Raw genomic sequence first — 26,663 nt, 5'->3', positions numbered from 1 at the left:
GAAGGGGAGTGGTATTCCCTAGACTACCCCAATATCTTTCTTCCAGAACTTTTGGGGCTTCACTCAGGCCCTTTCACAAGTCCCTAAGCTAAGTAGGAAAGTGATTAAAGCCAGTTCACAACTGTCATGTCTGGTCATGGCTGTCTTCCCTCCTGGGCTCCTGCCAGGAAACCCCTCTCTTCCTCATGATCCTGGGGGTACATTAATGAATGACTAAAGATTGGAACTTCAGGGTCCCACCCATAGGATCTGGGTCTAGGAAGACCCTTATTATATAGCCCAGTCACTTCCTCTGCTTCAATCCACCTTAAGTGGGCTGACCAAGATTATAGCTCCCTCCTCCCCTCTATGCACAAAGCAAGGAATCACTGAATCAGCAATGCAGTTTTATTTAAAGCAGAGTTGGGGAAAGGCTATGCCCCTCCACTCCCTCTCCTCCCACCACTTGGTCCTATCCCAAGTCAGGCACTGGAACTCGCTGAAAAGGCTGATGAGAGGCTGACAGGAGTGAAGCAGGGTTTATGGACCTTTAACCTGAGAGCAGCTTCCCTTCAGCTGTACCCACATCCCAAGGATTTGGGGGCCTCTAGATCTCTTCTAAGGGAAATAGAGCTTTTCTTGTCCTCAGATGGAAAGCTAGGGGAAGGTTTCAGCATTTACCCTTCCATGAGGGCAGCCCCTCGAGAGGGATAGGAGAGGAATGACAAGTACAGGGCATAGGAGGTCTCTTCAGCGAAGTCCGAGCCGGCCTGGTTGTGCCTTCACACAGGGTATGGGTTGTCCAGGACTGCCACTCCTGCTGCCACACCACCATCTGCATGCTCTATGGCTTTGGTTCGAAGTAGATGCCCCACGTGCTTGTTCATCACAAGTGTCTTTCCCTGCCTATAGAAATGTGGGCAGGAGACAGACAACATCACCTGGACTCAGCCCAAACCCAGGACCTTCCCTGGTCCCAGCCAAGCAGTACATGGGTAACTGACTACATCCAAGAAACTGCTAGGATTTTAGAGTCTCCCTTCCTCCCTTGACTCTTTCTAGTCCTGGATTGTCAGGCCATATTTTTTTTAGTCCTCTTGATACTACCTGAAATTTCCTTTGTAGTTCCAAAGCACTTCTCATCTGGGCTTCATTTGATAGCCCTGTGAGGTGGGCAGGTCTTAGGTCCTTGACTTCATTTAATTGTAAGAGAACAGGTAACAAACCTAGGGATTGGCAGAGCTGAGACTAAAGCCCAGGATTCCAGATTCTGTCCAGTGTTCCCTCTAGGCTTCCTTGGCTGGCACTCTTACAGGGAGGTAGTGGCAGGAGCTCCTCCTGACTGGCTCACCTGACATAGACCCCAAAGATGCCCAGCTCTGAGATGCACTGGACCACTCGGGCAGGGCTACCAGGCCGTAGCAGGCAATTCCCAAAAGGCTCAGGTTCGATCTTCTCCATGAGGATGTAGGAGGCTCTCTCCTCACTCTCCTTTAGCTGCTCCAGGGCCTGTACCATATTCTCTCCATACAGGTTGTTGCCTGCAATTAAACTGGCCAGTCACCCTGGACCCTCTGCTCACCTCCTCTACCCCATGCCCTCACTTCTGGGGCCATGTGGGCGAGTCAGCAGCCTCAGTTCCTGAAACCAGCTCGGTGAAGCCCAGGGCACAACTGACTCCTAAGGAGGGAAGGTCACCTTGACAGGAGAGCCCTTATTCATGCAAGTGAACACATCTTCCACCACACTGTCCTGCCCTGGTTCTCCTCCTATTTGTCTATAGCTATTCCTACTCAGCCTCTAGTACTGGCTCCTTCTCCTCTTAAATGTTGGGGTTTCCTGGGAATTGGTCCTCCACCCTTGCTCTCTCCTCCATGTATCTTTTGTCAGGGAGATCTCTTCCATTCTCAAGGCTCTATCTATACTCTATAAATTATTAGCTCCCAAATCTTTAACTTATACTCCCTGCTCTCGATATCACATGAATGTCCCATGGGCCCCCCAAACAAACTCAGCGTGTCCAAACAAAACTTATTACTTCTGCCTGAACCTGCCCCTCCTGGACCTTCCTACTCTCAATCAGGTGAAAGGCATCCTTGAATCATATTTAACTCCTCCCTCTCCATCACCTCTGGCATTAGCTTGGACATGTCTCTCTAGTCTGTGCTCCAAATGTATAGCCCTAGACCAGGCCTCTACATTGCTCTTCTGGACGACTATGCCAGCCTCCTCCATGGTCTTTCTGCCACCAATGTCTCCCTTCATTCCAGGACATCTTCTACAATGACTGAAACACTGTAAGTTTTACAAGTTCTTACCACTGCTAACAACTTGAATTCTGGATGAATCGTGTCCCTTCCCTGCTTAAAACTCTCTAATGGCTTCCCACTACTCTAAGGATAAAATTCAATTTTTTAACGTACATTCAATGCCCTTTTTAATCAGGTCCCAGACTATCTTCTCCAGCCCAAATCTCTGCCTCCTGCCATCTCCCCCTCTAGCCTCACCAGTTTTTCATTAATCTCCAAACATACCATGCTTTCATAGCCCAGTGCCTTTGCTTGAGGTTGTTCCTTCTGTATGGAATGCTCTTCCCCTTTTCTACCTGGAAAACTCCTACACACCCCTTAAGTCCAAGTTAAAAAATCATCTCCTCTGAGTCTGTGAAGCAGACATAATCCCTGCCCTCAAGGAGTTTCAAACTAGGCAGAAAGACAGATACATATTCTCTCCAACCTCCTGATATGCCCCCACCCTGCTTCCCCACAATTTACCCACAAGCACCTCAGACTAAACTTGTCCAAACCCTTCATTGCTGGTTAATCAGATTTCTCTGTGCTCCACAGCACTTGGTCACAGTCTCGGGGGATGCTGTCCAAGGTGGGACCTGTACCAGTTCCCCTAGTACTCCCATGCCTGGGACTGTGCCCATAGAAAATGGTGGTGAGCACTGGTGATAGCCTATTAGCCCTTTTCATTGAGCAGCCCTGCAGAGGGAGATCCACCTACCTCCACCCTCTCTCTGGGGCTTTAGCACAAAGTGGCTAGGGGCAGCAAGGGCCTCAGTGATGGCCTGGTCCCCTTCTTCACCCTGGCAGGAGGCAGAAAGCAGTTACCAGCAGTTTTAAGGCTAAAGAGGCAAGGATTGAGGTCCTGTTGGTTGTGCAGAGCAGCATCAGAGGAAGAACAGGAAGGGGAACAGCTGTAAGTTCCTTTAGGCTGATGCCACTATCTGTATGTGACTCCCAGCAAACCCCCTGCAGCAGCAAATGCAATGAGAACAGGCCTTTCTCTGGCAACTGCTCAGGCCTTTGCAGCAGGTGGCCTTTAAAGTGGGTACAGACATTCTTCAATTCTTTCTGTCTGCCTTAGTCCCTTCCTCTGGTTGCCATCTTCATCTTTACCTTTGCTGAGGAAGCTTATAATAGATTCCTCCCATCATGAGGCTGCCCCTCTCCCCAGGGCTCTAGGGGTTCTCTAGAGCAAAACCAACCCAAGTCACAAATGCCAGCCACAGTGCTAGCTCTAGCCTCCCCAACGCATTGGGCTCCAGGTCTCTGCCACTTAGGAGGCCTGTGGTAGGAGAAATGAGCTGCCCACATACCATGTCCAGGGAGTAGAGGCCAGCAAAGGTGGCACGGAGGCGGGCCACAGCCTCAGGCTGGCCAGGGAGCAACACCTCCAGCATGCCCACCCTGCTCAGCTCCTGCTGCACCTTCTTCGTCCCAGCCAGCTGAGTGGCAATGTCTGGGCACTTGACAGCACGTGACCTCTCTAGCAGCAGGCGTGCTTCCCAGTTCTGTGGAGGGAAGAAGGCAAAAGGAATTCTACTTTATTTCACTTCAGTTGACCTTTACCGAACATCCATCAGGTACCAGGTACCATGCTTTATATCTTTTTTTTTTTTTTTTTTTTTTTGAGACAGAGTCTCTGTTGCCCAGGCTAGAGTGCCGTGGCGTCGGCCTAGCTCACAGCAACCTCAAACTCCTGGGCTCAAGCGATCCTCCTGCCTCAGCCTCCCGGGTAGCTGGGACTACAGGCACGCGCCACCATGCCCGGCTAATTTTTTCTATATATTTTTAGTTGGTAGAGACAGGGTCTCGCTCTTGCTCAGGCTGGTCTCGAACTCCTGAGCTCAAACAATCCGCCCGCCTCGGCCTCCCAGAGTGCTAGGATTACAAGCGTGAGCCAACGCGCCCGGGCTATATCTTCACATTCATTATCACCCAGGATCACTGCAACATCCTTGTGAGGCAGGTGTCACCTCTCCCAATCTCTTGGATTCTTACCTTTGGGGGTCTCACAGTCTAGCACAATGATACATAACTATAACTAAAAGGGAAAATGATAAAAGGTGTAAGGGTATAGAAAAATTGATGAGTATGTTTGTTTATGAGCTCAGCTTCCTACTGCATTCCAAATAAAATCCTAACTCCTTACCACAGCTTACAAGACCCTGCAGGATCTGGGTCTTGTCCACTTTTTGAACCTTGCACAATGCTACCCACCCCCCCCCCACCACTCCCACATTCTAGCCACACACCTATCATTCCTCAAATCACAAACCTCATTCCCTCCTTGGGCCTTTATTGCTTTTCCCTCAGCCTGAAATTCCCTTCCTTTTGGCTTTTTCCATGCATAGTTGGATCCTTCTGATCCTTAAGTCTTAGCTCAAAGTCACCTTTTCAGAGAAGCCTTCCTTAACCACTCTATTTAACATGGGTTTCCCATAATTCTCTTATTACCCTGTTGTTTCATTCAAAGTAGTTACCCAAAACTAAAAACAAAACAACCGCCCCCCAAAAAACACTTTTCTATTTTTGTTTACTTTCTGATTCCCATATCCATGACCAGACTGTGAGCTCCATAAGGATAGGACTCCTGTTGTTTGCCTTTTCGTCTGTTGCATCCTCAGTGTCTAACACAAAATATTTGTTATTATTGCTGAATGAGGTGAAATTTGAGTGGGGTCCTAAAGGACAGGTAGAGTTTGACAGGGGAGATGCAGTGGAGAAGGGGCACTCAGGCTAATATAATAAGAGCAAAGGACTGCATGTAGGTGATCACAGGATCCTGTTGTGCCAGGAGCTGAGGGTATAAGAAGCAGGGAAACAACAGAGGATCATGCCTCACAGCTATGGTTCCCATTCTCAGGCAATAGGGAGACAGTCTGTTCTTGGCTCCAGATCATAGCAAACTACCCACAGCAAGATCAAGTCTATGGCCTGAGGAGCAACCCACCTACCCAATGCTGTCCTTTAATACAATCAGTCCATCTGCAGAACCTTTTCCTGATCTTCACCAATAATCCCAGCCACCTACCAGTGGCTACTAGTCTGGTGTTCCAGGCAGGGTCACAGGTGCCCAGAATATCAAAGATAAACCCAGGGAGGTACCGCATTATATTAGAAGCAGGGAAAGTAAAACCCAAAGATGAGCAGGGACTTTTCCAGGGTCACCTAGCAAGTCACTAAGCCTTGCAGATCTGTCTCCACGTCTAAACCTGGTCTGAACTTCTCAGTTCCCTGAAAATGTCTACCTCCTTATACGCTACTTTCCTTCCTTGTTAGCTCAGCCTATTCTCCCTTTAAGTTTTCTTTGTCCTGTCTTGAAATCTGGATTCATTTTCCCAATAGACAGTTTCTTCTTCTCTAGTCAACAAGTTCCCACCACTGCTATAGAGGAAAGGGCATTCTATAGAACTGTGACCTCTGTAGAGCTCCTCCTATAAAGCTCAATGCTAGGGGGAATCCTAGATGAATTACGGACTTGGAAGGAGCTCCCTCAGTTCCTCCCTCAGACCCAGATAGGGTCAGGAACCTGCCTATGGTCACACAGAGGCAAAGTCAGGTTCATGACCCCAAGCTCACTGCCCATGGTATTTCCTAACTTATTTCCTCCTTTACCTTCTCCCAACTGAAAGCAGAGCTTAGCCTCTCCATGGTGTGGATATTAGGAGCAGGGGAGAAGAAGGGCATACTGGGAATACCATCAGCCTGAGAGTCAGAAAGCCTGGGAACTTCCTGTGAGGCCTTAGACAAGCCTCACATCTCTCCAAACCTTAGTTTCTCCATCTGTATAATGGGGATAATTATATGTCTTACAGGGTGGTTGTAAGGGTTAAATGAAATATTGGATGAGGAAAGTAAGTTTGAAACTATATGGTAGGATAGCAAGATGAGATGATATGACTCATTAACATGAATGAGCAGATGAAAAAAACTTTCTGATTCAGATAAAAAAGAGGTAAGAGTTGGCAGAAAGAAAACGGTCAGCAGTATGTGGGAATTGGTTGCATCAACTAGCAAGGCTGATTGTATCCATCTCTTCACAACTCTATGTTCAGAGACATTAAGAGAGGTAGCTCGAAATTGGCAAGGTAGGAGTATTTACACTATAGAAATCAGCAAGTGCTACAAGTGAGGGCTCTTTACCCTTAGAAAAATGGTTAAATATTTACCAGCATATCTCTGGAAATAGTGTGAGTGGCTGAAGCACTGTGGGTTCTAAGGATTCAGATTCTTTTTTTTTTTTTTTTTTTAGGTTGCATAATCAATTTGCCAGTTTTGAACACTATTTATTCTTAACGTTCACCAATGAGGGGTTCTTGTTTTCATTCTAAATGTTCATCAACCTAGAGAGCTTGTCTTCAGGAATACCTAAGTACTCTTTATAGCGAAATAATGCAGCATGTAGGGTCTTTTTCATTGTGTATTCATGAACACAAACGCAAACCAAACTTTCAGCTGTTTGCCACAAGAACAAGACCTTATAAAGGACTTGTTTTAACCAGTATCTTCTTGTCCAATCTCAAAGGATTCAGATTCTTGAAGACAATGTGTTTATAGAGTGAGAGGTAGCAAAAAGCTTACAGGAGGATAGGAGGTTCCAGCAGCAAGTTCCCTGAGGAAGAACTGAAGCTAGGACTCAAGAGAAAAACCCAGGTTGTTGTGACGCCTGAGCTGGGTCTCTGTGGAGTTCTGGTGGGTCCCAGGAGGCAAAGAATGCTCTAACAGAAAATACCAACCTGTAGACTGTACTGACTCGGCATGTAGCCATCCCGGAAGTAAACCACAGCAACTTCCTGGCCCTCCCTAGAACACAGGATGGAGAAAGCTGCTGTGTTAAATTATAAATTATATATGTTCATTGGTTTAATCTATTTCAGGGTACATCAAAATGAATTTGGCGTTTTTGAAATTCAGTCCACAGGAGGAGCCTGATCAGGGGTTCACTGGAACCAGTGAAAGTAGATACCCCACTACCAATGCTTCCACTGAAAACACAGAGGTGTGCACTAAGGAATACCTAAGAATATTCCAGATGTAGAGTCACTCAGGAAGGCCAGATGGGAAACAAGAAGGTAACCAGAATCAAATTAGGTAAATTAAAAAAAATGTGGGCTTGAAATTACTGAGCAACAGAATCACATTGCCATGCTTAGCAAAACACACTTGTATTTCCACTGCTTAAAGTAGTTGAAACCTGGTTATGATTTTTTAAAATAACAAAAGGTGAAGGTAGAAATTGCAAAGGAGATGCAAAATTATGAGTCTAGTTAAGACACAGACTGTCTTTTTAAATTTCTTCCCATTTTCTTTGACCTATTATTACCTGGTTTATTTAGAAAGTAAATTAACTACTTTGTTTTCTTGTGATAAAAGCACATTTTGAAAAATAATAAGTGGTATTGTGAAATTCAATGGAGGGTCTTAATTTTAATAATCACAAAGTTCTAGGTCTAAATATGTGTGCTACAATGCTACCCAAACATGTGGCACTTCAAGCTACCTGGTGGTAGCCCCTAGAGGGAAGGAGAGGCCCTGGCTTGGAACACAAATCCAGGCCTGAGCTAAGAGAGTAGCATCCAGATCAATCACAGAATGAGCCAGCTGCCCCTCTTCCTCTCTTACTGCTCAGCTCAACTGCTCAGGCCTGACTTTGCCTGCCACTAAGAGGGGCAAGAAAACTTTTGGGAGCTTAGGGGCATATGAAAACCAAGGTCATCTTTAAGGTGGCCCTTATCTAGCATGTCAACAACTCTGATAAAATCCTTTAGAAGCAGAGCTTGGCTGGCCTTCTCCAAAATTTCCTGAGAGGATGAGATATTTCAGAAATACGAAAAGGAAGCAATCATCACATCTCCCAGAAGAAAGGATCCTTTGGGGGAAGAGGGTGGCAGGATGAGTTTCATAAACCAGCCTTCTATTGGGTCCTTGGGAATGCTTCTTACACAAACAGCCTTCGGTCTTGGTCTAGACACCCCTTTTCAGAGATATCTTCAAATCTTCGCCGGATCACGTGGATGTTCCTGGGAAAGATGGGTAGAGGGAGTAGATGCTATGTACTGAGCGACCCTCTCCAATCCTGGGGCCACACCTGGAGGTCCCTCTTCCTTTACTTACTTGCCCAGTAGCTCATTCTCTATGGCACGCTGGTCAAATATATTCCTTTCCTTCTCTTGAGCAATCAGTAGCACCAGAGCACTGGGGAAAGAGCACAGGTGGCCCAAGGCTGTTACAGAACTTGTCCTTCCTTGTCCCACACCTTTCAGGAATCAGAATAAGAATACAGCTTCCCTGAAAGAGCAGATGTTCCCTCAACTCGGGAGTGCCTCAGGTTTAGATACCTGAGGCTATAACACATTTCCTGAAAATTGAAAACTTGAAAAAATGGAGATGTCTCTGCCTCTTCTCCCTTCAGTGGGTAGATGAACTATTATGATGATGTCAATTTTCTGTGCAAATTAAAGTTTAGATTTAAAACCATCTCAAAATCCCAAGAGGACTTTTTCTTAGAACTTAATATAATTATTCTAAAATCTTTCTGGAAGAATAAACAGGTGGGAGTATTGAAGAATATTTTGTAAAGAACAATGCAGGGGGTCGCGGGCTAATGGCTCTATTAATAGATTGTAAAGGATATAATAAAAGAGTGTATTGTGCATGAAACACTGGATCAGCTAAATGGAACCTTACAGAAACCTATAGGGCCAACTATAAATAAGGCATTATATCCTGGGGCCTCACAATATTTCTGTGATGTATACAAGGTCACATTTGGTCTCACAGTATTAATGGGATCATGGGGGCTTACCTGGACTCTTCTTCTTTGTTTATCCATGTGTTTTTCTTAAAGAAGCAGGGGCTTGAGGACTCGGGGAAAAGCTTATGCCAGAGAACTGTCTGTTTGGTTGCCAGCTAAGATATTTTCAGTTGTCAAAGATAGATCCAGTCCCCCACCAGACTCTTAGGGAAAATGCTCTTAGGCAAACTCCATTTTTGCTATACCTGTGCTGCTTTCTGTCTGTGGCTTCTCGCTGAGACCCTTAGAAGCCCAAACTTTGGCTTAGGATTCTAAGTGTATTCCTGACCTCCTATGCTTGGTCTTTGTCTGTTTGTCTCTGCTTCTCCTTACCTTAGCTGAACCTCTTTGACTAAACTCTGTTTGCCTGACTCCTTTCCATTTAGCCAAAATATAGGTCCTAGTAAGCCCTCTCTGCCAGCCTGCCTGAAATCTCATGAGGTCAGGTATGACATTAAGCTGAGTCTGACTTTGAGTTGAGTATCTGAGAGACAAGCTAGAAGCGGTGCTCTCAGAAGTCATCTTGACCTGAGAGTTTGCCGAGGGCCGATGGCCTTGCTCTTCACTTTGTAGCCAACTGCCTTGCTCATGAGTGGGTGTGTGTGTGGGAGGGTGGCACCTGGCCCAGGGTGGCCCACCTCCAAGAAGAGGTGGAGGAGGAAGGCTGAAGGCTGTAGGTTAAAGTGGAACTGCATGTCCTAGCCAATTAAGTGAGCCTGCCATCTGCCAAACAATTGGAGCCAAACCTAAAAAACATATTCTGCCTACTCCTGCCTTCAGTTCTGAGCAGTCTGTTGGGAGTAAGACTAGGAAAATTGTCAGCTAAGGAAAGTGAACTGGCAACAGCATGCTGGCTGGGCGTGAGGACCCCTGAGTCCTAGTCCTGGCTCTGTCAGTGACTTGTATTGGGTGCTTGGGCAGCTCAGTTTCTTTCCTTGGGCCCTGATTTTCTCATCTATAAAATAAGGGTATTAAAAAGATCATAGTTCCCAATCTTTATCACCAAGAATTCCCTTTTCTTATTTTCTACTCATTCTAACTAACCATAGGCCCTATGTTTTAAAAACATTTGCTTAAATTGAAATTATAATTCATTTTCTAGACTTTCTTTTAAACAAATCTTAAAAATCATGAGATAATTGACAAATGCAGTTTTTCAGACTATACTATGGGACCATATCTCTTGGAGGCAGAACAGGGTAGTACAGAGAACACAGGCTTTAGAGGCAGATGAATTCTAAACTTACTAGTTGTGTAACTTTGGGCAAGTTATTCAACCTCTAAGCCTCAGTTTACTCTTTCATAAAATAAAACTAGTACTTGTTAAATGGTAAATGGTAGCCATTATTATTATTATTGAAAGTACTGGCTGGGCGTGGTGGCTCACACTGGGTCATGTGCTGGGTCAGCATAAGAGACTATCTAATTCTCACAATGGGGGAAGCCAGTTCTAGCTCAGGTGCCACACAGCTCCTGCCTTCCAGTGCCTAATTCTGGGCACACGAGTATTTTCTCTCCATGTCATTCACAGGCTGGCAGGTGAAATCCTCTGCAGCTTTGTCTGTCAGCAGTTCCCCAGCTGACCCATCCCCTGGCTTCACTCTCTTAAAATACAACCTAGCCAAGAGTTCTACTTAAAAGCATATTTGTCTGATGACTTCTAAATGCTCAGAGTCTGAGGTTTCTTAGGTCTTAATGAGGCTTAGCAAGCCCAAAGAGGCTCTCTTGGAGACAACAGCATGATTAAAAATGCAGGTTTTGGAGGGACATGGACTCTGGGCTCTGTCACCAACTCACTGCTTGACCTTTGACTTCTCTTCTCAGAACCTCAGAACTTCTTAGAACTTTAACTTGTCTTCTCAGAACCCCAGTTTCCTCATCTGTAAAATGAGGGACGTGAATAGTACCTATCTCAGAGAGTTTATTACGAGGATTCAATGAGATCCTGTTTGTAAAGAGCTTAGCCCAAGCTGTGGCACTATTAAGTGCTTATTAAGGGCTATTAATGCTCTAACAACATTTCAATAACTGTTAATACTAACAGTAATACTAACAGTGGCCCCTTGATTATCTAGAAGTCACTTACCTAATATCTTTACATATCTGGAACATGGTTAAGAAATAGGAAGGAAGCAAAAAATGCCTCTAAGCAGTTAAAATGGACACCTTAAAATTCCTAAGTCAAAGCTTATGTATGCACTTACTCATGAAAGAGGCGCTCACACTCTTTAAACACGATCATAAAAACCTGCATCATTTGCTTTTCCAAATCACAGCAAATCAGAAGGAGGTATAGGGATGGGAGTGGAGGATTCCAAATTCAAGCACACTGACAACAGTAAAAAGTAAGAGCTGATAACTGGGAAGCAGACAGGAAAGTTATGAAGAAAATGAATAAGAACTTAAAGCCCAGCAGTCAGAGCCGTTAGTGTAGGCAAACAGCCTCTGTAACCCAGGTAGCACTGTTGCATTACAGTAAGATGCAATTGCTGACAGTCATAATAATGACCTGCAGTCAACAAGGAAAGGTTATAGTCAGCATCTTTTATTTAAGAAGGAAACCCAAAACCCTATTAGAATAATTTTGGCACTTAAAGGTATAAGTTTCTATTCCTAGAAAAATCCCCTTATTCCCTAATCATGTCAGGCAAAGAAGAAGTTGCTGCACCCATGAATGCTGAATCTAAAGCAGGATACTATTGCTACTTTTTCACACCCTTACTTGGCTGAGCCGTAGAGCTCCCAGGCTTTGGCAATTCCCATGGCCAGTCCCTTGCTGGGATTATTGGAGAGGATCTTGGCAGCTTCTTTGGTCTTCCTCAGTACGTTGAGAACATGTCTGTTGGAAGAGAGACAGCTGTTCAATAATTGGATGGACCTAGAAGACCCCCCTCTGCCCATGACCTCACAGATACTTATGGGAACATTACTCTGAGGATCAGCTGAGCGCCAAAAACCATCTTACCATCACACTCCTGGAGGATCCACTTCAGGCTGGAATATGCTGGGTTGCCCTAACCCTGTCCTCTGGTGTACATGCCCAGAGGAGCCCTGAGACCCTGTATTCCCACCCCAGCCCATCCTAGCCTCCCACTGAGCTGGAGCCCCTACCTTCGGCCCCCAGGTGCTTTCTGGAATCCTGCTGCAGACCATCTGGAATCATTGCAACTGGAGCATCACTGCTGTCTAGAAATGGATGCTACTAGAGCCCAGCCCTCAGATGGAAGCCCTTGCATTCCTCTCTCTGCCTTGGATTCTGACCTCCTTTCAGGCCCTCAAACATGTCAAGTTCTTTCTCAACCCAGGGCTCTTAGAGATACTGTTCCCTCTGCTTGGAACACAAACTTGAACAATGAAGGGTCAGGACTAGATGAGTTATGAGGTCCCCTTTCTCTGAGATATCAAGGATCTGATTGTAAGTGCAAACTTACTGTGGGGGGAAACATATGACCCAGAGCCCAGAAAGGCATAGTCATAGTTGGAGATCCCTGGCCCAGCTAGTGATTGTAGACCCATCAGGCTGACACCCCTCAGGTATGCCTGGGGCTGCCCAAGGGACCCACCGATGCACAGCTGGGGTCCGGGAGGCCAGGCCCCCAAAGCTGGCAGAGATGGTGTTGATTTCAATCTGTTTCAGGGCTGGGGAGCCATCTGCGCTGCGCTGGAACATGTAGTCTGAGCGGTTCAGGCCCAGGAACACAGTCTGTGGGGAAAACTGAAGGCTGAGGACATCTGCCCAAGGGCTGACTCTGAGGGCCTAGCCACAGAGCAGACAGGTACCATGAACTCTATGTAGAGATTAGAAGCACCAGCTACCACTCCCAAACCCAGTGGGATCATTCTTCTGGTCATCCTAGGATTGGTCACTGGGTTGTACATATCCACTGGGGACCAGTGAGAGGCAAATTCCCATAAGCTCAGGGCCTGGGCCAAATTCTTCTGGTGAAAAAAAAAAAAAATGACAAACACACACAAAAGAGATGGGAGGGGCAGGTTTCAGACTGGGGTGGGGCTGGGAATGGTTACCTGGGCAATGCCCTCTTGCAGGACTTGCTTGTGGATATCAAAGAGACGAGCAGTAAAGTCATCCCTTTTGATGGTGCTAGAGGAGAAAACAAAGAACATTTTCCAGGCTTCATGGGACCTTAAAGTCAAGGAGTCCCACCCCCATTCACTGACTTGTGAATCCTCTCTGGATCTACTAGACAAAATTTGAACATCCACCCCAATCTGGTAGAGAATAGTGATTAATAATCCAGCTCTAGAGCCAGATGACCCTGGTTCAAATCCCAGCTCTACCACTTACTACAAGGCAACCTTAGGGAATCGTTTCACCCTTCTTTGTCTCAGTTTGCTCATCTGTAAAATGAAGAGGAAAATAATTATATCATAGAGTTGTGGGCAAGAGTAAATGAGGTATTACATTCAAAGCATTGAATATAGTGTCTGGTCCCAAGAAGACCTAAAAAATGACATGTGCTGTAACTTTTCTATACTTGAATAGTTCTGATGGTTGGTAAGCTTTCTGGTTGACCTAACACTAACTCTCCATAGCTTCTCTCACACTCTGGGACCTCCCTGGACAAGTCTCTTCCTCCTCCTCTATGAAAGAGCCCTCAGAGATTAGAAGACAGCAGGCTGGGTATAGTGGCTCACACCTGTAATCATAGCACTCTGGGAGGCCAAGGTGGGTGGATTGCTTGAGGTCAGGAGCTCAGGACCAGCCTGAGCAAGAGCTAGACCCTGTCTCTACTAAAAACAGAAAAAAAGAGCCAGGCGTCGTGGCACACACCTATAGTCCCAGCTACTGAGGAGGGTGAGGTAGGAGGATTGGTTGAGCCCAGGAGTTTGACGTTGCAGTGAGCTATGATGATGCCACTGCACTCTAGCTGGGGTGACAGAGAAAGACTCTATCTCCAAAAAAAAAAAAAAAAAAAAAAAATAGCTTGAGAGATTAGAAAACAGCAGTTATGACTTGTGCACCCATTAGATTTTTCTAACCCAAGCTAAATAAACTTTTTTTTTTCCTTCAACTAGTCCTCATATGATGTGATTTCCTCAGGGAAGCCTTCCCTATCTGGGTCAGATACCCCTGCTATATGCTCTCATAGAGCTGTGGAACTCTCCTTTATAGCACTGATTGTCATTGCAATTTTCCATTTTATTTGTGTGATGATTAGTGTCATCTCTTCCATTTGACTATAAACCACATGAGGGTGGGGCCGTGTCTGTAGCTGGTTCATCATCATAGCCTAGTGTGCTGCTGTGACATGTGACATGTGGTAGGGACTCATCCATTATGGTCTTCTGGAAACTCAGGAAGAGGCACAGAGAGAAGGAATCCACAGGTAATTAATACCATACTGTTGCCTCTTAAAATGCAGGGCCCATGAAAATGCTGCGAGAAGATTGTGGCTTAAAAAAAAAAAACCAAAAAAAAAGAAAAAGAAAAAGATTCAGGGCCCATTCTGCACACCTGCTCAAGCCTGGCTTTCATGTTCACCTTGTTACAGGGACCCCGCAGCAGACCAGTGGGGGGAGCCAAGTAGCTCAGGTCTGCCCTGAAGTTCTTCTGCTCCCCAGCCAGCTCTCTCCCAAGGGTGAGCTCTCTCATGCCAGCCTTTGGTGAGGAGGAGTCCCCAGCTGAGTTTCAGCCTTCAGGGAAGTTGGAAAACATTTTCCTTTTTCTGAAGAGGTGCTCCCCTTCATGTGCTCTGGGGCTTTTCTCCCTTAACAGCTAGGGTTTGTGTGTGTGTGTGAGAGAGAGAGAGAGGAGAGAGGAACAGGGAAAGCAGGGGTTGCAGAGATGGGCTGCAGAGAAGATCTCTCACGTTATTGCATCATTAGGGTAAAGGTCATAAGCCAGGCCACTCATATTTCTCACAATCGAGATTTGCAGGTACAAAGCTGGGCTCATTTTGAGAAAGATCTCAGGGGAAGGTGGTAGTTGGATTCACACATTCATGACTCATCAGGTTTTTAGCTGCAAGTCAATAATTTCCAAACTTCTTACTATTATGATCCCTTCTCATATTCACCCTCACACCAAGTTGCACTTTTAAAAAGATTTTGTCTCTAACAAAATAATCTAGCTTTCTCTTGAAAAATTAATCAAAGACACACAATTACAGGGTGAGTATCCGTTATCTGAAATGTTTGGGACCAGAAGTGTTTTGGATTTTGTAATATTTGCATATACATAATGTATCTTGGAAATGGGACCGAAGTCTAAACACAAAATTCATTTATGTTCCATACACACCTTATATACATAGTCTGAAGATAATTTTACACAAAATTTTCAATAATTTTGTGCATGAAACAAAAGCTTTGACTATTTTCACTATGATCTGTCTGTCACATGATGTCAGGTGTGGAATTTTCCACTTGTGATGGCATGTTGGTGCTCAAAATATTTCAGAGTTTGTATTTTCAGATTAGGGATGCTCAACATTTATATATATTTAATTATAAAATAAAGAATTGGTGTGGTCCAGTCTGCACCCTATCCCACCCAAAGATGGGAGGCCTGAGGTGACAAGAAAAGGTCATTGCTTAGGAGAAATGGACATCTGAATTTAAACCAAATAATCTTCCCTATCCTCTGTTTTCCTCTAAAACTAGGCTGACTTTCCTAATTACAAATGGAAATATCAATCTTCAAAGCAAGAGGTCACATCTCACAGAATGTTAGCAATGAAAGGGACCTTAGATTTAAGCCAACCTCTCCATTTTTCAGGTGAAGAAACTGAGGCCCAGAGAAGGAAAGGGACTTGCTTGAGGCCATGTAAATACGTGAGTGGTAGAGCCAGGATTAGAAGCCAGCTTTCCTGACTCCTACTACTTTTTCTTTCTTCTGTCCTACACCCCACCAAGTTAGCTGACATAGCAACACCTCGTGGCTCCCCAATCTTCCCATCCCTTGGTTCTAGCAGCTCCTGGCTTCCCATGCTTTACGGCCTGGTACCTGGAGAGAGTTTGCTCCAGGAAGGCAGCATTCTGGCTGACAGCATCCACTAGCAGGTTGAAGTCCATCTGCACAGCATAGGCTTGCTCTAGCAGAGCACTGGGGACCACTGAGGGGAAGAGTGTGAATGGGGCATAGCTCACCACCTGATCAAGGAGAGAGAACGGGGTAGGGATAGAACACCTGTGAATGGATTGTCTTTCTGCAAACATAACCCCATGAAAGTCTGGCCTAAATTTATTGAGGATACACCAACTACAGATTAGTGGTTACCTTGGGAGGGGTGGGAGGGGAAGAAAGTGTACAAAAAGAGCTTCCAGATTCTATATTTTATCTTTACAATTAAAAAAATGAGAAGCCACTGGGCATGGTGGCTCAGGCTTGTAATCCCAGCATTTTGGGAGGCCAAGGTAGGAGGATCAATTAAGGCCAGGAGTTTAAGACCAGCCTGGGCAACATAGCAAGACGCTGTCTCTTAAAAAAAGAAAAAAGAAAAAAATTGGCTGGGTATGGTGGTGTGCACCTGTCATCCTAGCTACTTGGGAGGCTGAGGGGGGAAGATCCCTTGAGCCCAGTAGTTTGAGGTTGCATTGAGCTATGATCATGCCACTGCATGCTAGCCTGGGTGACAGAGCAAGGCCCTGTCTCTAAAAAAAAAGAAGCCACAAAACATTATTGAACACATACTATGTACAGGGCACTATTTTAAATACTTTACATGGATTCATCATTTAATCCTGTGAGGAAGACAGTATTAACATTATTATCCATACTTAACAGATAAGGGACCTAAGATAGGTTCAAAATTATATTCAGCTGGTAAGTGATGCTGGGATTTGAACCAGAATGGTTACTAAATAATACACCCACACACACATACACCAGCTCCTAGATGGTTAATGTTCAAGCTCAAGTCCCTCCATGTGTCAGGAGCTCACACCCCAGTCCTTCTGCCTTTTGATTGGGTAGAAAGAGAGTCCTGCTGGTAGGGCCACAGCAGAAGTGAACTATGGCCTCCTGAGTAAAAGCCAGGAGCGATTTTCCCCCCAATGTTAGAGATGGTGACTCAAGTTAACAGGCCTAGAGTTCAGCTGCATTGTGGATTCTTTGGACTTTAACACATAGCCAAGAAACCCAAATACCATCTAGGACACTGTTTTTAGAAAGGGGAAATACATTCTGAGATTCTCAAGAAAAAGTGAATTAGAACTTGGGTAAGAGATGATAAGATGACCTTGTGACATATATTATGAAGCATTCCTAAATTTAACCTTTGAGTTAATATCAGTTTGCCATTATGGTAGTATGAGTTTATGGTGTTAGAACTTGGCATTTATATGTTTATTTAAAAAATATTATTATTTTGAATAGATAACACACATGAAACAAAATTCAAAAGAGACACAGAATACATAGTGAGAAGTATGTTTCACTCCCATTCTTGCTCCAGTCATCCAGTTCTCCTCCCCAGAGGCAAATGGTAGACTAGTGTCTCACGCATCCTTCCAGACATCTTTATACTGATATATATGTATACATACATAGTTTCTCTTTTTTTTACACACACAGCATATTGTACAATATTCTGTCCCTAACTTTTGAAATATTTTCTTATATGTTCAAATGGAACACTCTCATTCTTTTTTTTTTTTTTGAGACAGAGTCTCGCTCTGTCACTCAGGCTAGAGTAGTACAGTGGCATCATCATAGCTCACTACAACCTCAAACCCTGGGCTCAAGCAATCCTCCTGCCTCAGTCTTCCCAGTAGCTGGGACTATAGGTGTGTGTCACCACGCCTGGCTAATTTTTGTATTTTTAGTAGAGACAGGGTCTAGCTCTTGCTCAGGCTGGTCTTGAACTCCAGACTTCAAGTGATCCTTCCATCTTGGCCTGCCAGAGTGCTAGGATTACAGGCATGAGCCACTGCCCCTGGCTACTCTCATTGTTTTTAATGGCTGTATAGTATTTCACTTTTTGGCTATACCATAATTTATTGAATCTAGCCTTTTATTGATAAATATTTAATTCCCACCCCCCATTACCATAAATGCTTCAATGGGTATCCCAGAACATACATTCTATTACAGGTATTTTGTATATGAGAAAGTCTATAAATTCTAAATTTCTGAAAGTAAAAATGAAGCCAGGCATGATGGCTCATACCTAGCACTTTGGAAGGCTGAGGCAGGAGGATCCCTTGAGTCCATGAGTTCAAGATCAGCCTGGGCAACATAGTGAGATTCTGTTTCTAAAAAAATTTTTAGAAAATTAGCTGAGCATGGTGATGTGTGCCTGTAGTCCCAGCTACTTGGGAGGCTGAGCTGGGAGGATCACTTGAGTCCAGCAGTTCAAGACTATAGTGAGCTATGACTGCACTACTGCATTCCAGCCTGGGCAACAGAATGAGACCTCATCTCTAAAAAATATTAAAAAATTTTAAAAAGTGAAAATGTCAGGTAATTAGGGTAAACCCATTTTAAATTTTGGTAGATAACTCCCAAATTACTGTCCTCAGCATCTGTTTTTTTTTTTTTTAAAGAGATGAGGTCTCACTACGATGCTGCTCAGGCTAGAAGTACAGCGGTTATTCACAGGTGTGATCATTGTGCATTATAGTCTTGACTTCCTGGGTTCAAGTGATCCTCCTGCCTCAGCCTCCTGAGTAGTTGGGACTAGAGGCATGTCACCAAACCCAACCTTAGTATGTATTTTAAGATAAAACTGAGGAAAGCTATTTGTGAGAATAAGGTTAATTCAGCCTGAAGCCTTTATGAGTTAGAATAGGAATTATTACAGATTATATAAGGGGTGACCTAATACCCTAAGTACATATGTGATGACTACAGGGGCGTTTCCTTGGCTTTTAAACTCAGAACTCTGCCTCCCCCAACAAGTCCCATCTGGCCTGAAAGATTCTCAGAAGAGTTTTTCTAATAAGATTTCCCTCTGCCTCTGTCTTCAGGACTCATTATGCCCTCCTGAATTTAGGATCAGTAGTACATAGCTATCTTCTGCTGTCCACAGGCTAAAGAGTGAAACACTTTTGATAGAGTCATGAACATAGAATAACATTATTCTACTATTTTAAAAAACTATAGCATATGTATGATACTAAAATTCTGCTTTGTAGTCAGGGAAACAACAGGGACTGATAGGAATTGTGGCAAACAGAACAACTTGCCTCTTATCTAAAGAGGGCAGCCAGGACTCTGCTCTAGCCAATTGTTGCCATGCAGCAAAGTGGGCCAGAATTGCCAGAGGATCTAATTTTTCAAAATAAGCTGGGTTACTAGATTTTTTTTTTTTTTTTTTTTGAGACAGAGTCTCACTGTGGTGCCTGGGCTAGAGTGCCGTGGCATCAGCCTAGCTCAGAGCAACCTCAAACTCCTGAGCTCAAGCGATCCTCTTGCCTCAGCCTCCCGAGTAGCTGGGACTACAGGCATGTGCCACCATGCTCGGCTAGTTTTTTCTATATATTTTTAGTTGTCCAATTAATTTCTTTCTATTTTTAGTAGAGACAGGGTCTCGCTCTTGCTCAGGCTGGTTTTGAACTCCTGAGCTCAAACAATCCGCCCGCCTCGGCCTCCCAGAGAGCTAGGATTACAGGCGTGAGCCACGGCGCCCGGCCATAATTTCATGATTTTTTTAAATGTTGGTTCTGACTTTTAAAAAATATTCTGATTAAAAAACTGTTAACAATGCTTGCCTCTGGGGAGGGAAACAGTGGCTGGAGGAAGACTTACCTTATTTGAAATACCTCTTTGAATTTTGTACCCTATTCAAATGTATTTGAATTCAAATGCGTTTGAATGTATTAACTATTTTTAAAAATAAGTTAACTCCCTAAACATTGTAGGAGCCAAATATTCAGCCTGTATATGGCTGGCTTGCAGCCTGAATCTGCAGTATAAAGTTCACACTCTTCCTCCGCTCGTATCTAAAACGCCTCTTGGCTATCTGCTTTGGCCTCCCTTCTTTCCCGCTATAGCCACTTATGTGCCCTGCATTTCAGCTGCATTCCCTTCAACATTTTTTGCCTTTACCTACTTTTGTGCCCCTACTATGATGTTCTTTCCCCGCATTTGTATTTTGAGGTCTAGTTCAAATACCACCCCTCATCTCAATCCTCTAATCATAATGAATTATTCCTTCTCCCAGGTGTCCTATACAGTATCTTGGGAGAGGCAATAAAGCATGGATGTTCAGAGCATGGACTCTGGAGCCAAACTCATTTGGTTTAAATTCTGGCTCTGCCAATTATTCCACCATTTAAATGACCTCAGGCAAGTTACTTAGCCTCTCTGGGTCTTGGTTTCCTTGTCCCCATTATGGTGAGGATTAAATGAGTCTGCGATTCCAAAGTTTTTAGAATGATGCCCAGCACATAGTAAATACTCAGTAAATGACAGCTAATATTGTGCAGCAGATTTGCCTATGTTTCCTCATAGAACTGACATTATTTTGTCCTTTGGTACATTCTCCATCTAGACCCATGAGCTCCAGAGGACAGGGCCTCTGGCTGACTCACCTCTTTGTCCTCACTGCCTAGAATGCTCCAGCATAGAGGAGGTACCTGGTAAAGACTGGGAATGAAATCACACACACACACACACACACACGCATGTACACGTCCTGTCTTTTTTTCTGGATCCGAAATCTCATTGAGGATTGTGCCTTTTCTGGGCTCCATTAACTCCTAGAAAGACTGAGTATTGGACCTTCACACAACACCTACTGATTAGCAGAAGAAATAAAAATGTGGAAGGGAATATGCTTTATTCCAGATTCATACAAGCAGTTCACAAAATATAGGATCATAACCTAAGCAATTCTATTCCTCAAGCCAGAGGCAGACCTTCCACAGCATTAGCCTGCCTTAGATGATAGCCATTCTCATTTACCTGGGCCTCAGCAAACATTTATTGAGTCTGGACTATCCACCAGGCTTGTACTAGGCTCTGGGCACACAGAGACAAAAAAAGAATGCGGTAGGGTAAAAAAGATGTTGGCAGCTCTTTAGTCACCAATATGAATAGTCTTAAGGTATACTGTTAAGTTAAAAGAAAAGAAAAAGAATAAAGCACAAGGTATAGAAGTGTTTGTCTAGTATGTTTCTTTATGTAAAAAAGTGAGAAAAAGGAATACATTTACTTGTTACTATTTACTTATTATTAATATGAATAAACTACCTGAAAGGATAAACAAGAACACTATACACAGGTTGCCTTCATGGCAGTAGAACTGGGTAGCAAGGGAATGAGGAAGGGAGGGTTGAACTGTAAACTTTGAATTTGAACTATGAACATGTCTTACCTAGTCACAAAATAAAGTTTTGTTTTTTTTTTTAAAGGATGAGGTTTTAAAAAGATGTGGTTTGGACTCAGCAGTTCTACTTTTATGTATAAAGCCTAGAGAAACACTCACAGAGGTGCCCAAATAGGCATATATGTGGATGTTTTCTTTTTTTTTGAGTCAGAGTCTCACTCTGTTGCCCTGGCTAGAGTGAGTGCCGTGGCGTCAGCCTAGCTCACAGCAACCTCAAACTCCTGGGCTCAAGCAATCCTTCTGCCTCAGCCTCCCGAGTAGCTGGGACTACAGGCATGCGCCACCATGCCCTGCTTAATTTTTTCTATATATTTTTAGTTGTCCGATTAATTTCTTTCTATTTTTTTTTTAGTAGAGATGGGGTCTCGCTCTTGCTCAGGCTGGTTTCGAACTCCTGAGCTCAAACAATCCGCCCGCCTCGGCCTCCCAGAGTGCTAGGATTACAGGCGTTGTGGATGTTTTCTGTAGTTCTATTTGTAGTCATAAAAACATTAGAAATCAACTAAATAGCCATCAGTAGAGGAAAGATAAACTGTGATATATCCACACCTGGAATACTATCCATCAGAATGAAGCTGATCTTAATGGAAGGCATTAGAAAGAGTTCTAAGACAGTTAAATGGAAAACAAAAACACATCATAGAATAATATGTACAATCCAATTTTTTTTAAAAAAACTACGTATTTCTATATGCACATGTCTATGTATATAAACGCACAGAAAAAGACCTGAAAGGATATATCACGAACCAGTTATAGAGAAGATAGTGTGATTAGGGGGTCTTAAATAATAGCTGATGGGGCAAAGTGCTTTAGGTGAATTATCTTCTAATTCCCTTACCAACCAAATGAGGTAGGTCCTATTATTATCCCTTTTTTATATTTGAAGAAACTGCTGAGAAGGGTTAAGTAACTTGCTTAAGTCACACTTCAAATCCCACATTTAAATTTGATTATGTTAGCATGCCGCTTTTAACTTTATACTTCTAGAGATCAATTTTAGTTATTGAGAAAAACAATGCAAAGGAGATGTGGTCTCTGGTGTAAAGGAGCTGCCCCCAGCCTGGCAGGGGCCAGACAGTAGGCAGTGGGATCCAGAGCAGTATGGTCAATGCTGTGGGGAGGGGCAGGGGGCTTACATCTGAGGAGCCGGGCTCCTGTGAGGTCCTCAGCAACACTCCCTCAGCCAGGGCCCGGTCCACAGCCTGCCGTGCCAGCTCCTCCAGCTGCTGTTCATCCTGCAAGAAGCTCTCCCAGCTGGTGGCCATCCCAACACCTGTAATAGATGGAGAGAGGAGAGCTTGGTGACAGATGGTCTGGGGCCCCACAGCTACTGAAACTGGCTGGTGACCATTCTAACACAGCAGGACTCTGACCTCTGTTGGAAAGGACAGTGTGGTATAGGAGAGTGAACACTGGCTGGTTCCAGCTTTTAACAACTTCCATGTGCACAAAACAGAAAGCTTGACAAAGCATTTCCATTGCCACTCTCTCTTTTGATTCCCAATACAATGGCATTATTCTCACAGTATGGAAGCATAGGCTCAAAGAGGTGAAATGACTTGCCCTAGGTAATGACTGATAAAGCCTCGACTTGAACTCATGTCTCTGGGCTCCTAGCCCAATACTCTTCATTAGAGAAACGGGCACTAACGTCAGATGTGATTGGGGTAAGTTCTTTCCCCTTCCACAGCTACAGATTCCCTATCTGTAAAACAAGGGGGATGGGGTAGATCAGTGATTTCCAAACCTGGCTGAACATTCTGGGGAGCACAGGAAAGAATGCAGATTCCTTGGCCCCACCACAGAGATTCTGATTCAAGAAGTCTGAAGGGAGGTAGGAGGGGTTGAGGCTCTGTATTTTTAACAAGCTTTCCAGGAATAAGAACCACTACAGTAGATTATTAATTTCCCGTTTAGCTCTAACAATTCATGTCAGCAAATCTCAAATAAATTACATGGGAAGTGGGGGGAAATACCATGAAATGCAGATGAGTATCACACTAGCCAGAAGCACGAAATGATTACCCTCTATGTATAGACAGCTATCATCACAGCATCAAAAGACAGACAATATTTTTGAGAAATCACATTAGCAGGATGGAAATAACTGACACCCAAGTGTCCAGTGTAACAGCAGGAAGAGTCTGACTGGTTGCCCAGCGACACATAGATGTGTACCAACTCACACCTTGATGTTCATTCATTTTGCTGCAGGCCTCAGGGGTTTATGACCTGGATAAAAATCTGGAAACACCAATCATTAATTTTGTTCTGCCCTATTGTCATTTAATTTTAAGAACATGGCTGCCCAACTCAGTGGTCCCCAGAAGAGAGTTAGACAATGATAGGTAACCTCCATCACATTCAGCTCAGTCCCCCTCTTGGCATGACAGAGCTGGTGCTAGAACAATTATGAAAGTCTGCCAGCCTCAGCACAATGTTTTGAAAGAATGAGCACGTGATCTCAAGAGGGTCCTGACAATATCCCTGTTGAGTGAGAGATAGATGAGTGTAGTCTTAGTTCTGGAGTTAGACAGACCTGGGTTTGAGTCCATAATAATACTACTTCCCTTTTAAGTAAGGTTGCCATGTGGACATTAAATGAGAAAAATCTGTGTGAAATTTCTCAGCAGTGTTCGGAGCTCTATACATGTGACCTTTTTTTGGCTATACTCACTTTACAGGTGGAGAAGACTTGTCAGAGGTCACACAGCAGCCTGGTGGCACAGCCTGGACAAGAACCCATTACTTGGATAATAGAGCAATGAAACCCTCCATTAGCCCCCATCTCTTCACAACTCTGAAACTGCAACATCTCTGTCTGCTGTTGGGCTTTTGTTTAGTTGGTAAACATTGATTTGCATCTAATGCCAGGTCCTTGGCTACGTACTGGGGATAGGGAGAAGGATAAGACATAAAAATAATCACTATGAAAAATGCTAACTAAGCCCTTCGCTTTTCTTATTCTATAGTCTGAACCCTTTTTGTGGGTTTATTTCTGTTTTGCTGATGATACTATTCACAGCAGTACTTTCCTACCCTCAAACTAGAATATCCAACTGCTTCCTGGGAGTCTCCACACAACCAGAGTAGAATTTGTTGTTGCTTCCCCACAAATCGGCTTCTCCTCTGATGAACCCCAGCTAGGTACCCAAGCCTTGTATGTAGTATTTCTTTCCTACATCCCATTCCCCCCAAATCCTGTGGATTCTGCTGCCTAAATACAGTACTTTGAATTACTTGATTTTTCTCCATCTCCACTGTTAGCTGCCTAGCCCGGGTCACCATCATCTCTTTCTTGGGCACTAATTCCTGGAAAAATAAAAATGTTTTCCCTTCAGAGAGAAGTATCTTCAGTGACCAGGACACACCAGCCTCTTCCCCTTCCAGGCCTTGGCACGTGCTGTTTTCTCTTTGGAACACTCCCCACCACTCCTGACCAGCGTTCACTTTTTAGTTTTGGAAGCTGTCCCTGTTCCTCTCCGCCCAGGGCTTCTACAGCCTATTACTTATCCCTGCCTGTATCCTAGGAATCGTGTTCGTCTTGATCACTTCTCTACCTATTACTGGCGCCTAGTACAGTATTCAATGAATGTTAAATGGATGAACGATGATGAATGAATCACAGAGAAAAGCCTTAAAACGCCCACAGGAAACCCGGTCGGACTTTATCTTCAGGGCGAGGCCAGTGCCTGCATGCAGCCCGAGGTAATGACACGGTCGCAAGCCCAGGCCTGCCCCACTTCACCGGCCCGCTCGCTCCCACCCTGGACAAAGTTTGGTCCTAAACGCTCCCAGATGTTGTTGCTTTAACTCTGGTTCTACCCTCACTGGCACGGTATCCCCAGTGCCGGCCGGATCTAGAGGTAAGAGATCTGGAAAATCTGGTATCGACACGCGCCAGCCCAACCCCCTCACTGGACACTAGTTTCCCGGTGCGTGGGACACGTTTGAGCCACAAGATCTCCCAGCCTCTTGGGTTCCAATCGCTCGCCAGACCCCTCCCTCACGTCTTTCCTCCCGAGGAATCGTGACCCACGCCGGCCGCCGTTGCCGCGCCCCAACCTACTCGTCCGTCGTCCAGCCGCGCACCACACTCAGGCCCCTCGCGCCGTTAGCCCCGCTCAGGGGGCGGGGCCTTGACGCGACTCAGTGCGCCTGCGCGAACCGCCCCCCGCAATACTTAAAGAGCGGGGCGGGGGAGGAGATCCGTGCCTTTGAAGCTGGATGGTGGCCGGGAAGGGGCAGTCCGTGTAAGGGCGGCCTCGGCATGGGGGTTCGTGGGCTGCACCCAAGCGGACCGGACCTTGGGAAGGAGGGGAGCGGTGGGGAGCTACGAGTATGCCTAACTTGTAGAGCGTCGGAGCTGGCGACGTCCAATGAAAAAGATGGTGAAACCGATGCTCAGAATGGGACAGTCACTACCTCTGAGACACACAGTTGATGGGGGTCGGGGTGCGCATAGTAATAGAAGCCCCAGCGAGGGTTAGGACCCCATAGCACGTTAGCGGCGGATCCAGTATTGGAACTTAGGTTTGTTTCCCAGCCCAACCAGGTCCCAGAAATACCTGCCTGATTTTTTCTTACCTGGAACAGCAGCAGGGGAAGCCTTAGGAAGGGAAAACATTTTTATTTTTCCAGGAATTTTGGGGGTGACCCAGTGTTTCTCAAAATCTCCAATACCACTTACTTCAGGATCTGGGGGAGTTTTTAAAATATGCATATTCATGATCCCTACTCTCACCTCACCACTTGGCAGCCCCCAGTGCCTTAACTGTTTCTTTCTGGGATGTGATAGGATTGTTCACAATCTGAAGCACCTGATATGAATTTTAGTTAAATGGAACCTACCAGTTTAGGTCCTAGGGAATTAACCGTGAGTAAGACCCTGGCTTGCAATCTGATTAAAAAGGCAGGGAGCAAACAGTGTTTTCCTGGAGGAATCAGGAGAGGCTTTGGGGGCGTTGAAGGATACATAGGAATGCATAGGCAGTGAACGAGGTAGGGGTTGAGGTGAGATGCTGGGATGGGAACAGTGTTCCAAGTAGCAGGAACCAAAGCAGTAAAGACATATAATTCTGAGAGCTGCTTGGCTTGTTTTAGAGACAATGAAGAGTTTGGTGTAGTAGATAATGAGGAAGGCCCTGAATGTTGGAGCAGAATGTCTGAGCTCAGTCTTGGAGAGGTAGGCTTGGATGCCAGGTCCGATAGGCAATGGGAGCTATATAAGGGCTTTAAGCAGGGGAGAGACCTCGTCAGTTTTGTGTGTTAGCCACTGGTTATAATGTGGCAAATGATTTGGGA

At 44.8% G+C, this 26,663-nt stretch overlaps 1 protein-coding gene across 3 annotated transcripts; it reads right to left on the bottom strand.

Moving 5' to 3' along the window:
- Positions 1-369: 369 nt before the first annotated feature.
- Positions 370-25,517, bottom strand: GSS (glutathione synthetase). Of its 3 annotated transcripts, none has more exons than XM_012665828.1 (13): positions 25,429-25,517; positions 22,496-22,632; positions 16,031-16,176; positions 13,090-13,165; positions 12,627-12,766; positions 11,786-11,902; positions 8,385-8,465; positions 8,213-8,290; positions 7,007-7,073; positions 3,584-3,778; positions 2,989-3,070; positions 1,331-1,520; positions 370-885 (listed from the first exon to the last, which is right to left on the bottom strand). In XM_012665828.1, exons 2-13 carry the CDS (start codon positions 22,622-22,624, stop codon positions 762-764), a joined length of 1,425 nt encoding a protein of 474 aa, XP_012521282.1. In that variant the 5' UTR covers positions 22,625-22,632; positions 25,429-25,517; the 3' UTR covers positions 370-761. The 3 variants fall into 3 exon arrangements, with proteins under 3 accessions (XP_012521282.1, XP_012521283.1, XP_012493104.1); XM_012665829.1 differs by lacking the exon at positions 25,429-25,517 and adding an exon at positions 25,370-25,400; XM_012637650.1 differs by lacking the exon at positions 25,429-25,517 and adding an exon at positions 24,037-24,058.
- Between the last annotated feature and the right edge of the window lie 1,146 nt (positions 25,518-26,663).

This window comes from Propithecus coquereli, unplaced genomic scaffold, assembly GCF_000956105.1.
Source record: "Propithecus coquereli isolate 6110/MARCELLA unplaced genomic scaffold, Pcoq_1.0 Scaffold122, whole genome shotgun sequence".
NCBI classification, from domain to species: Eukaryota; Metazoa; Chordata; class Mammalia; order Primates; family Indriidae; genus Propithecus; species Propithecus coquereli.
The sequence above is the reverse complement of the archived record's forward strand: the minus strand, read 5'-3'. Positions and strand labels throughout refer to the sequence as shown.